The sequence below is a fragment of the Penaeus vannamei genome, chromosome 18 (assembly GCF_042767895.1).
Source record: "Penaeus vannamei isolate JL-2024 chromosome 18, ASM4276789v1, whole genome shotgun sequence".
Classification (NCBI taxonomy): Eukaryota; Metazoa; Arthropoda; class Malacostraca; order Decapoda; family Penaeidae; genus Penaeus; species Penaeus vannamei.
The window spans coordinates 9,193,051-9,205,550 of NC_091566.1; the positions used below are offsets into that span (position 1 = coordinate 9,193,051).

General features: G+C 40.3%; 2 protein-coding genes across 7 annotated transcripts in view; one reads left to right on the plus strand and one right to left on the minus strand.

The window, feature by feature from the left end:
• Positions 1–5,319, minus strand: part of Mitofilin (inner membrane mitochondrial protein mitofilin) — a 23,332-nt gene extending 18,013 nt beyond the window's left edge. For 2 of the 4 annotated variants that reach the window (XM_070132841.1, XM_070132840.1), the window contains exon 1: positions 5,164–5,319. In XM_070132841.1, the coding sequence (XP_069988942.1) occupies positions 5,164–5,208 (45 nt within the window). In that variant the 5' untranslated portion in view covers positions 5,209–5,319. The remainder of the gene's footprint in view (positions 1–5,163) is intronic. The other 2 variants (XM_070132839.1, XM_070132838.1) reach the window with 1 other exon arrangement.
• Positions 5,320–5,465: 146 nt separating this feature from the next.
• Crk (Crk proto-oncogene, adaptor protein) overlaps positions 5,466–12,500 on the plus strand; it is a 103,563-nt gene continuing 96,528 nt past the window's right edge. For 2 of the 3 annotated variants that reach the window (XM_070132851.1, XM_027369108.2), the window contains exons 1-2: positions 5,466–5,584; positions 11,770–12,477. In XM_070132851.1, coding sequence (XP_069988952.1) covers positions 12,443–12,477 — 35 coding nt within the window. In that variant the 5' untranslated portion in view covers positions 5,466–5,584; positions 11,770–12,442. Of the gene's footprint in view, positions 5,702–11,769; positions 12,478–12,500 lie in introns of all 3 variants that reach the window. The other variant, XM_070132852.1, reaches the window with a different exon arrangement.

Sequence of the window (12,500 nt, forward strand, 5' to 3'; positions counted from 1 at the left end):
GGAGTCTGGTCACTGTACAAGAGCATGCTTGTGTGCCTGGCCTACAAGCTGCACAACTTTCAGCAGTGCCACTTTCAATTAACTTATATTTTTTGGGAAATATGAAAACTAAGATATAGGTAATAATACCCTGAAAATTAGGTCACATTTGATTACCATGAGTTCTATAGAAATCAAAATAAGACAAGCAGCACGTTAGTACATGCCATGCCCATGCTGAATTTATTTTAAAAACTGTATTTCCACATTGATGGCTCCACAAGTAATTAAGTCACCAAGGAGCATACTACATGTACTACATATTTCATCTATTCACCCTTTTCCTTGATGCTTGAAAAAAAATTCTTTGTCTTGTACTCTTATCAGTAATGTCAATTACAGTATAATAGTTATAATGTCTATAACAGTAACAGCATATTAACAACATCTGTAGTGAAATTTTGCTACAGTGAATGTTACATTTTTCTAGAGGCATTGGGTTAACACAAAACATAAAATATACAAATCTATTCAAACCATAATGATATTACTTGAATAATGATTCCTTAAGACAGTACCATTCTATTACTGGGTTGGGAAAATACAAAAAAGAGTCAAGCCTGGTCGGAATATATATGTATCTGTAGAATAAAACAAGATAATGCTGTGGTCAATAAATGATATCAGTAGCTACCACTAGCAACGTGTCTACTGCTATCGAGTCCATTAACTCCTTGGAACCAGGTGCTTCACTGCCTGCATGTGGGCTAAAATCAGGTTGTTAGCTTGTAGGCCAGGTGCACACGAACATGCATAGGTAGTGTCAAGACTCCTTACCTCCCCTTTACAATGTTATCTCTTCTTTTTTCTTAAGTGTTTTTGGCTTTTTTGACATTTTCCAATGTCTACATTTGTCATCTGATATACTGTATCCAGTTGATAATAGACTGTTTTCTTTACACAGACCCCATAACCTTTCTCTTGGTAGTCCATAATAAGTAATATTTTGTTATGTGTGTCTTTTTCATATTCAATTTCCTAAAATACAATTTGCATCAACTGTCATAGCAGGCAGGAATAGGTTCCTTAACATAGAAATACCATACTCCTTGGAGCCAGCGCTCTTCTAATTATGGCTCATAGATAGTACACTCCAAGAGCTTTGCACTCTCATGGGGAGTCATTCCCGTCACTCTGGCCTTTAGCTGAAATTCTCATGGTGCCATGCTCCTGTCACCTCACCCCTCAGCCTATTTTCTTCATGACAGTATTCTGACACTTTTTTCCTATAGGATTTTTTTCACAATATAATAATATGGGTAGGAGAAAGGATGGAAAACTTAAAATTTCCAGATGCTCCATGATCTGTACTCTTCCAGCAGTGTGAGAAAATTATACAAAATCGAGAAAACATTGAACTAATCAGGTGGAACTGTAGTGAATGATGTAAACAAGGGAAATCAAATGACATGACAAAAGACACTAGCAATCAGTCTATTACAGTCAATAAGATTGGTCACTGATAACCACATGATAGAAAGTGGACCCAAGGGAAGTCAGTTGAAATTCAAATCAGTTCCATCTTGGCTAGGCTGCGTATAAAGTTCTGTTTTGCCTCTAATAAGCAAAATATCTGAGCAATAATGAAGTAGTGTCAGATAGTGGTTGCAATTTCTGAGAAAAGAGACAACAAGAATTTTTATGACTCTTAGGCTGTCAATTGCAGATTTATTGGTCATGTTAAGAAATAATCAGTGATAAATCCAGATATTTGCCCAGGCTCTATCCTGGGCACTACATTTACGTGAGTGGCTGCTCTGGTAGGTGCACGATGTGTAGGCCAGTTGCATGTGAACACTCACGGTGTTGACAAGACATTGACTATATTATTTCCTATTTTGAAGCATAAGCATTTTTAGACTTTTTGCTTTTTTCAACTGTTCATATTTGTCATTTGATTTCTTTTATCCAGATGGTAAAAGACTGTTTTCCTTGCACAGACTTCAAATCATCTCTCTAGGTAGTCCATAACTCAGTGGAAAAAAAAAACAGTGAAAAGGAAAATAATAATTAAATACATGTAATAATCTTATTTGTGCAATTTTTTACTTTTTGTCAATTTTCAAATTTCTGTAATACAACCAGTGCTGCCAGTCATAGTGGCCAGTAATAGGATGCTAACCATGGAAATGAAGTCCTCACTGGAGCAAGTGCTCTTTCAGTTACGGCTCACGGACATCACATTCCATGCTTGTTTATCGATGGGAGTAAAGCAAAAGCCCTTTATTAAATGCTAACTTGGTCTAATCACCCTCCAATAGATTTGTGCACTTATAGCAAGTCTTTTCCATCAAACTGCCCTTCAACCAAAACAGTTATGAAGGCAAGCATGCATTAACCAGCCCTTGGCCTGATCTTCCCATTCTCACATCATCAATTTTGGAATAAGTTACTTAGAGTGCTGCAGAAATGGACAATGCCACCTTATAGATCTAGCACAAGAACTGTAGTAAAATACGCAAAATTATAAAAATATTTGGTTATTTTACTGTGACAATCGGGATTTCCCAGACAATATTTATATCATCAGATTTATTCTCATGTGACGAAAATGAATCTGATGATCATTTCCATAGCAATCACAGCTGACAATTTTGATTTGTTAAGTCCTGATAGCAAGAGAGGGCATGAAGTATATCAGGATACTCATGGGGTAAAACAAGCTGAAATATGAAGATTGCCGTGCATCCCTAGCCCACCAAAGTGCTTTCCTAGCCCACCACCATGCATCCCTAGCCCACTGCTGTGCTTTCATAGCCCACCGCTGTGCTTCCCTAGCCCACCGCTGTGCTTCCCTAGCCCACCGCTGTGCTTCCTTAGAACACCGCCGTGCTTCCCTAGCCTACCGCTGTGCTTCCCTAGCCCACCGCCATGCTTCTCTAGCCCACCACTGTGCTTCCCCAGCCCACTGCCATGCTTCCATAGCCCATCGCCGTGCTTCCCTAGCCCACTGCCGTGTTTCCCTAGCTAGTCCGATAACCAAAAGTAAAAAGGAAGAAATACCTGATCTAATCAGCCAGATGAATTCGTGGTCCTGCATTAATTTAGCCTCGCATTTTTTCATGTTATAAATCATATCACTGACAAACCATTTCACCAGTTCATTACACTCACTGCAACAGTTCGAACACCGCGCGCAACCAGTGACACAACTTCTGACCCAATGGCCAATGACATATCACTGCGCCATACACTGACATCACAAACAAAGTGTTAATAAAGGGGGGCTTGACCTCTGACTACGGAATAAATAGAAGGTAGGAAATGTTAAGTTTGAGTTTTTTGGTTTGTATGATACCAGCGTTATTTCTTCAGCGAATGAATTGTTCAGGAGATCGAGTACCATTTCTCCATCAACGATCTTGATTTGAGAGTCCCCTTAGCAGTGGAGGGCATGAAGTAGATCAGGGAAATTATGGGGTAAAACAGGCTTAAATAAGAAGAATAAAGATCAAAAATGCATAAAACTAGCACAAAAAATGCTTAAAATTGGCCAAAAAAACTCTTCAGATGTAACCGCCATCTTTGAAATTCTACAGACTGACGCGCCAGAAATAACATATTCTACGGGAACCCAGCCCACTTTTCAGCAAAACTCTACGGGAATTCACGTTCCAAATCCCCCTAAAAAACGTATTGACCAATAAACCAACCTATTATATCAATATAAATTGCCATGACTTGGCATGCCCTTGCCTGAGGGGAGGATTGATGGAGGTAAGACACCCAACACTCCCCGGGACACATTCTCTCCATCTCGGTGTGCATGGCAAGATAGAGCTGCATTCACACGGTAAACTAATAAACCAAATACCTTTATATCTGCAACCATCAAACTCTCTTTTGCTTTCTTCTACCGTCTAGATTGCTTCAATTTTAATCGCTTTTTTCTGCACTTTGAGCTCTTGGGCCCACATATTAAACTGGGATTGTTACTGAAGTCTATTTTATCTTCTTTGTCACTGTATAGTCTTAAGAATAACTCAGAATGAACACAACACTGGAAATGCAACATTTCTTACCGGCGTTCCATCTCGTAATGAGCGGGCCAGCCAGGTGTCAACCTAGCAGCAGGCGAAAGGAAGTGTGAAATGCAGAATACGCACGAATCTAAATAAGGCTATAAATCAATCTTAAAACACGTAAATGAAGTATAAGGACATTAATAAAACACCTTGAGAACATGAATGTGTAATATTGTACACTGATAAGTAGCCAAAGATTGTTTTGACATGCGCATAGTAATACTGGAACTACTTAGGGCATCGCATTAAGGAGTTATGTGTTCAATGTTGTGTCTTTCTTCACAAGGTAAACAAGCTGATTGACTTACGACTTGAAAGGCATGCGCACGTTAAACTTTCGTCATTTAGCAGTGACTTTAAGGCCTCTGCATCTTATACCATATCCTATCCCATTATTTCTTCCGCTCTATAGGATGGCGGTGTCCATTTTGCTCTATCTACACGTGTTGGTCTCTTCCATCTCTACCAGATTTTTTCTGGAGGGTGTGTTGCTCTCAGTAACAATTACTAAAATTTTTCATGAAGTGATGGTCATGTTATCCTCATCAAAGGGGTTTACAGCTTTAATATTTCTGTCATTAAGTTTTTTGCATGATGTCGAAACTGTAACAAAACTTAGGTATTGAAACTTGAACCATGGCCTGGTTTAAATTAAAAAAAACAGCTCCATTGCATTCCAACATTCTTAAAGTTGTGCTTTGTGGCAAACATTTGATAGCAGAACATGTTAATTATCAGAATTATTTGGATTTGCAACATATCAAACACAAAATAGCCAACTTTGCAATAATTTTTATCAGGATCAAACTCCAACTCTGAGGTTACAATTCTGCTTACAGTTATCAATAACTCCATTTTAACTTTCCATTTGCCAAGCAAAACCAAACGTTGTCATCCCACACTAAAAATACACAGAGAAACATGAACTTGATTCAGAAAAACGCAATTTGACCTAGCCAGGACCTATCAGCTGATGAGGTCATGCAAAACAAACATGGAAGTTTAGGCCAATGAACATGAATGAACAGCCGTCTTTCACGCCTCTCCTGTAACATCCCGATGAATTTGAAAACAACAATTCTGGTCTCGTGAAAATTACCTTGGACGCTACATGAGGCTTGATCCTGGATGATATTCGTAGCATTTTTGGCTCTTCGCCGGTAAAAGCCTCGTCCAAGTCCGGCCAATGAGAGGCAGACGATCCCCACCTGAAGACCCGAGATCTCTACTCAAAACACTCCCGTTTCGTCCCTTAGCGGAAAGGTCGGTCTACTAGATAAATAATTCTTATTGTTTGTGGTTCGGAAGTTCCTTATTATCCCACAGAGGATAATAATCATGACTATTTGTGAATGAGATAGTAGAAAAGTGAGAAAAGAACCATCGCCTGATGCCAGTGCTGCCATCTGTTGGTGAGGCCGGGAAGCTCTCATATTTACTCGTGGCGTGAAGGTGGAAGGACGTCTGTCGTGACCCTCTCTCTTCTCTCTCTTCACTTCTCCCGTTCGTGTGGCCAAAAGGTGAGGCCATTTTCCGTCGCTGCTTGACCTGACCTGACCCTCGTCGCGGCCACTCGCTTTCCAGACAGGGAGTGACGCTAGTTGGTTAAAAAGAGAAGGAAGGAGTTATGTGCCGAGGTGAGAGAGAGAGAGGACAGGTAGAGGGCTTGCTGGGATAAACTAATGCATTTATTTACCCATATTTTAGGCGGGGATTTCGATTCATTTCCCAACCTTTCGCGAGAGCTCGGGAAAGTGTCAATTTTTCTGTCTCTCTCGCCAGTCTTGCGTGGCACAGAAAGTGTCAGAGATTGTTGACAGTGATACCAGTATCAAGATATTCTTAAAGATTTATTATAGATTTCGGGGATTACTTTGAATTATCGAGTAAAAGAAATCATTGAGTTTATCAAGATCTTAGAGAGGACTTATGACTGTGTTGTGTGTGTGATCTTCGTGGCTTCACAAGTGTTCTTTTCATTTGTTATTGGCGGTATATTATTGTTAGTTTTAATTAATTCACAAGACTGTGTTAATTTCTTGTTTTTTGGTTTGTATGCTTTGTGTATTTAAAGCATGTATGGAGTGCTGTTACTAATTTTTTTTTTAATATTTATAAAGGAATTGACTGAATTCAATCAGTCTTTTAATTGCATCATTGCTGCAGTGTAGGTCAGTGAATGAGAATGTGCAAACTAAATGTCCAGAATGGCTCTGCACAAAAACTGATAGCCATAAAAATCCTATCATGTTTAAAAATCACAAATGCAAAGGGAAGGTAATAGACAATTGCTTAAGAAAGTCCACAGTGCCATGGCCTCTGTACTTAGCACTCTAGCCACGGCAACCTTTCACGATTAGTATTTTAGTAAGATAAGAGTTATGACCTTTTGGCGGTTTATTGTCAAAAAAGAAATCGAACCAAACTCTTACCCATCGAAAATATGTGGTGATGGTGTGCTGGCATTTGAGAGTACCTAGCACGGAAGTCATGTCATTCCTATTCAGGGACATTGCAGAGAACAGTTTGCAAGTAAGTCTGTCATAGATTTATTTGCAGAAAATCTTAACGTATAACATGCAGTTGTAGTGGAGGTATGTTAGTCATTCCTAGAGTGCAGAATCTGCATAGGCCATGGCTGTCATTTGAGCAGACCTGTCTCCTTGTGTGGTGATTTTACAAGTTAGGGATTTTACTTTGAATTCACAACAGTTATGCCATGGAAGAAAAATGTTTTAGATCCGTTAACTTGTAAATTGCATGTACTGTTTATTTTGTAGCATGAGTGTTATATATTTAAGTATTAGAGAAAATCGGAAATTGTGTTCGTCTTCTTATATGATTTATTTTTTCTTTTACATGTAAGAAAAAAAAAAATCTCTTAGCTTATGATTTATGTGTGTCATGATTCTATTGGTATTGTTTGACTTTTTCATTCTTTCTTTTTTTTTTCTTTCTTTCTTTTTCTTTTTATCTAGAAAAAAATAGAAGACATTTTCTTATATATATATATATATATATATATATATATATATATATATATATATATATATATATATATATATGAGAGAGAGAGAGAGAGAGAGAGAGAGAGAGAGAGAGAGAGAGAGAGAGAGAGAGAGAGAAAGAGAAAGACAGAGAGAGAGAGAGAGAGAGAGAGAGAGAGAGAGAGAGAGAGAGAGAGAGAGAATCAGATTTCATAAACCACTCAAAAGATGATTGGATACAACTATGTATAGAACTCCTTTAGGAGGAGAGAAATAATGTACATATGGAAAACTAGCAACACTATTAGGGTCAGTGCCTATCCTATATGTAAGCAGTTGATGGATGGGATGAGAAGTACAATGTTCATTGCATAAGTATTTCATGGTTATTCTAGCATTTATGAGTTAGTGTAAGCATTCTAACAGAACTCAGTTATCTTGATAGCAGTGATAAGATTAAGGTATATATTAGATAACATCATTTTTGGGAATGTCTTCACAGAAAATGGGTAATGAGAACAAAGTTACATTAGCTCTTTTGATTTTGTTTTTTGCTTGCTCACTTATTAATGTACATGTTTTGCTGTAGGAAGCAATATTTGTGTGTGTGCTTGTGTTAAAAGAGAGGGGATTACAATTATATTTTAGACATTTATGTAATTTCGGAGAGCTAAACTGTATGCTTTGTAAGAAACATGAAGAGTGTTTTGTGTATGTGTTGGTGGGGTAAGTGTGCATGTGTGTGTGTTCTAATGTTTGTTTCTTTTGTTGTTTTATGTTTGGATATTTCTGTAGGTGTAGATAGGTATAATTTGCGTGTTATTTTTATGACATTCAGAATTTATTTTTTTTATTTTTTTAGGCTTGATGGGAAAAGATATACAAGACAGAATGGAAATGTTTCAGTTTCTCTTTGCAAGAACACTTAAACTTTACAGAATTGACCAAAAATGCTCTTTGATATTATTTTTGTTTACATTGACCAGAGAATCTATCTCTTCAGTCTAAAGAATTTATTTATAACAAATTATCAGGCTTTTTAGCAAAATAAATATAGAGAATTTAACTTGTTTATGTATTTACTTTAGTAAATTTTGGTTATATATATATATATATATATATATATATATATATATATATATATATATATATATAAAATGTGTCTGTATGTATATATATTTATATACAGAATTTCAGGCATCTTCTTGGGGGGGCCCCTCCCCTTCTGTTGCTACTCCACTGCTATTGCTTTTCCACTCATTTCCATGCCACCAATACTTTATTACTTAAACTGTTGGTATCATTATCATTATTTTTACCGTTCTCTTCTACCATCCAAATCACAACTACAACTAAAGTACCAAGTGCTCTCTAAGTTTCGTTTTTCTCACACACACATACACACACACACATATATATATAGGTATTAATCTTATCTGTGTGTGTGTTATGAAAATAGTTATCTTATTCGTTGTTTATAGTTGCATAGGATATTTATCTATTTTTTCCGAAAGCTAGGCCTTATTCGGATGCAATGTACTCTCCAATCTGGTGTGTGGATTTGGTCGACTCAGGGAAAGTGAAAGGCAGGACTGGCCTCAAGCCCTGTTTGTGTGAACCCTTTCTCTTTCTCTCTTTTTATTGCCTCTCATTCGTTTTCCTCTTGTATTTCTAGTTCCTTTTATAAACGAATTCATTCTCTCTCTCTCTCTCCCTCCCTTCCTCTCTCCCTCTCCCTCTCCCTCTCCTTCTCCTTCTCCTTCTCCTTCTTCTCCTTCTCCTTCTTCTCCTTCTCTCTCTCCGTCTCCTTGTCCTTCTCTCTCTCTGTCTCCTTCTCCTTCTCTCTCTCCGTCTCCTTCTCTTTCTCTCTCTCTGTCTCCTTCTCCTTCTCTCTCTCTCTCTCTCTCTCTCTCTCTCTCTCTCTCTCTCTCTCTCTCTCTCTCTCTCTCTCTCTCTCTCTCTCTCTGTCTCTCTCTCTCTCTCTGTCTCTCTGTCTCTCTGTCTCTCTCTCTGTCTCTCTGTTCTCTCTCTGTCTCTCTCCTTCTCTCTCTGTCTCTCTCCTCTCTCTCTCTGTCTCTCTCCTCTCTCTCTCTGTCTCTCTCTCTGTCTCTCTGTCTCTCTCTCTCTCTCTCTCTCTCTCTCTCTCTCTCTCTCTCTCTCTCTCTCTCTCTCTCTTCTCTCCTTCTCTCCTTTCCTTCTCTCCTTCTCTCCCTCTCTCCCTCTCTCTCTCTCTCTCTCTCTCTCTCTCTGTCGTTCTCTCTCTCTCTGTCGTTCTCTCTCTCTCTCTCTCTCTCTCTCTCTCTCTCTCTCTCTCTCTCTCTCCTTCTCTCTCTCTCTCTCCTTCTCTCTCTCTCTCCTTCTCTCTCTTCTCTCTCTCTCTGTCTCTCTCGTCTAGTCTCTGTTCCTCTCTCTCTCTGTCGCTGTCGTCTTGTCGCTCGTCCTCTCTCTCTCTGTCTCTCTCTCTCTTTCTCTCTCTCTCTCTCTCTCTCTCTCCCTTTCTCTCTCTCTCCCTCTCTCTCTCTCTCTCTAGCCTCTCTCTCTCTCTACCCTCTCTCCCTCTCCCTTTCTCCTCTCCCTTCTCTCTCTCTCTCTCTCTCTCTCTCTCTCTCCCTTTCTCTCTCTCTCTCCCTTCTCTCTCTCTCTCTCTCTCTTTCCCTCTCTCTCTCCCTTTCCATCTCCCTCTCCCTTGCCATCTCCCTCTCCCCCCCCTCCTCCTCCCCCTCCCTCTCCCTCTTTTCCCCCTCTCTCTCTCACGATACACGTTAGTTTTAGTTGAAAGTAAATGAAGCCGGAAACTTTTGAAGTAAGAGCAAGTTGATAATATGAAGATTAGATAGAGAATGCAAAAAAGGTCCTCGGGCGTGTTTTACTCATGCTTCCCCCTCCCTTGATATTTTGTATTTTTTTCATTTACTTTTACTTATATTTATTGATTTTCATTTTGATAATTGAGAGTGGATTCGGGAGTGTCACCGTCGCGTCGGATGCTTTGCAGGGTCCACTTTCACCTTCAGGAGCTGGTTATGTCTCAGGATGAATGTTAATAGAGTCGCTGCGTTCCTCTCTTTCCCTTTCTCTATCCTCGTATCTTTTATTGTCTCTTTGTCTCTGTCAATCAGAATACCTATCTATCTATTTCCCTACCAATCTACTTATCTACCTATCTCTTCTTCTCTCCCACCTTGCTCTCTCTCTCCTGCTCACATTATTTATCTATTTGTCTATCTGTCTGTCTTGTATTAAGGAGTATGATCAATACGTTTATAAAATTCGGTCGGTTTATTAGATACTTGATTACGTTTTATATTCGATCACAATAACGTTCTCTCTTCATCATCGCTTTCCTGGTTGCGAAAGTGGGCTGATAAAGATAAAGAGAGGGAGTGAGAAATAAAGAGGGGAGGGGCTGAGGTGGAGAATGGGGGGGAGGGCGGGGCAGGTGGCAAGGAAGTGGGAGAGGGAGCAAGCACCACCTCCCGAACAAGTGTCTTGTCTTGGCTACTTCGTTTTTTATTGTTTATTTTCTCTCTCTCACTCGGAGCGTCGGGTGTGACCGGAGCGGCTAGTGACCTGTGACTGGTGTGTGTGTGTGGGGGGGGGGGGGTAGTGCCGAGGCGAAAAAGTGGGAATAAGAAGAGTGTGTGTAATCGTTTCGGTTATATGGGGCTCCAGGTGGCTGTCTGGTTGTGGGCGGTTGCCGAACACGATTTGTTGGGGTGGCAGTGATGGAGTGGTGGCAGAAGTGGTTATGGTGGTAGTAGTAGTAAGAGTAATGATGGTAACAGTAACGGTAAGAGTGGGATGAGGATGGGAAGCGAATAGGGAGTTGCTACTCTAAGGTGTATCGTACAAGGATGTACCGTATCGTTGCTGAGATCTGGATGATGTCTTTCACTCCGCCCCATGTGTCTCTCTCTCTCTTTCTCTCTCTCTCTCTCTCTTTCTCTCTCTCTTTCTCTTTCTCTTTCTCTCTCTTTCTCTCTCTTTCTCTCTCTTTCTCTTTCTCTCTCTTTCTCTCTCTTTCTTTTTCTCTTTCTTTCTCTCTCTTTCTCTCTCTTTCTCTTTCTTTCTCTCTCTGTCTCTCTCTCTTTCTCTCTCTTTCTTTCTCCCTCTCTTTCTCTCTCTCTCTCTCTCTCTCTCTCTCTCTCTCTCTCTCTCTCTCTCTCTCTCTCTCTCTCTCTCCCTCTCCCTCCCTCTCCCTCTCCCTCTCTCCCTCTCCCTCTCTCCCTCTCCCTCTCCCTCTCCCTCTCCCTCTCTCCCTCTTTCTCTCCCTCTTTCTCTCACTCACTCACCTACTCACTCACCCTTGCACATGCACACACCCAGCAACAATATGTATGTAGTATGTGTATTTAGTGCTATTAGTGTTCTCCTTCAGATAGTTTATGTGTTGTTATGTCATTTCTCTCCTAAGTTTGTTAGCGAACTAGAACGATGGGCTCTACTTCGATAATATATAAATGTGTGTGTGCGTGCGTGTGTGTGTGCATGTGTATGTGTGTGCGTGCGTGAAAGAGAGAGAGAGAGAGAGAGAGTGGGTGTGTGCGTGTGTGTGTGTTTGTGTTTGGGGAAAACTTTGTGTCTGTCTCTGCGTCTTATACTTTATTGGCCATGTGTGTCCAAGATTTTCTCAAAACTTTTTTCCATTTTATGAAGCAAAATATTTAATCAAAGTTTGTTTTATTTTTTTCATGTCTCCACCACTCTTTCTCCCGCAGTGTGAGCGTGGAGGACCATGGCTCAGTGACGCGTGCCGGGCCACACCGGAGCGAGGAAGGAAGAAGGAAGGAAGGAAGGAAGGAAGGAAGGAAAGTAGGCTAAGAGAAGGAAAGAAGGAAGTGGGAAGTCTTCAGCAGGAAAGAAGAGGAGGAGCTAGTGCGTGTGTTTTTTTCGGCGCTGTTTGCTACCTCTTCCTCTTCCTCCTCCTCTTCTTCTATCTCCCTCTCCCCTCCTTCGCCGTGGAGTGGGAAGGTGATTCACTAGAGTGCCGTGTGCCGTGATTTTTGTTTTTATTTCCGAGCTTTTTCGTTCGGGAAAAGGAAACCAGTGCTTGATGGGAGATCGATGTGTCGATATTAATTTTATTTGTGATTAGGAAAGAAAGGAAAAAGTTAAGAAAATAAGGAGTGAGGAAGTGTGACCGTGTTGTTTAGAGTGTTTGGAGATTGAAAAGCACAGAGAATAGTGAGAGGAAAGAAATAGCAAGTGAAGAAGAGAAGAGGAAAGAAAAAGAAAAAAAAATAATAATAGAACCAAAAGAGTAAGGGTAGGGGAACCTCTTGCACCTGCGAAAGGGAGAGAGAGAGAGAGAGAAAGAGAGGCGAGGAGAGAAGAAATCCTCTTTTTCCCTCCGTCTGCTTACCCCCCTTCCCCCCCCCCCTCGTCGGCACCATGACTGCGAACTTCGACCCCCACGACCGAGCCAGGTGAGTCCAAGCAAGGAAAGACA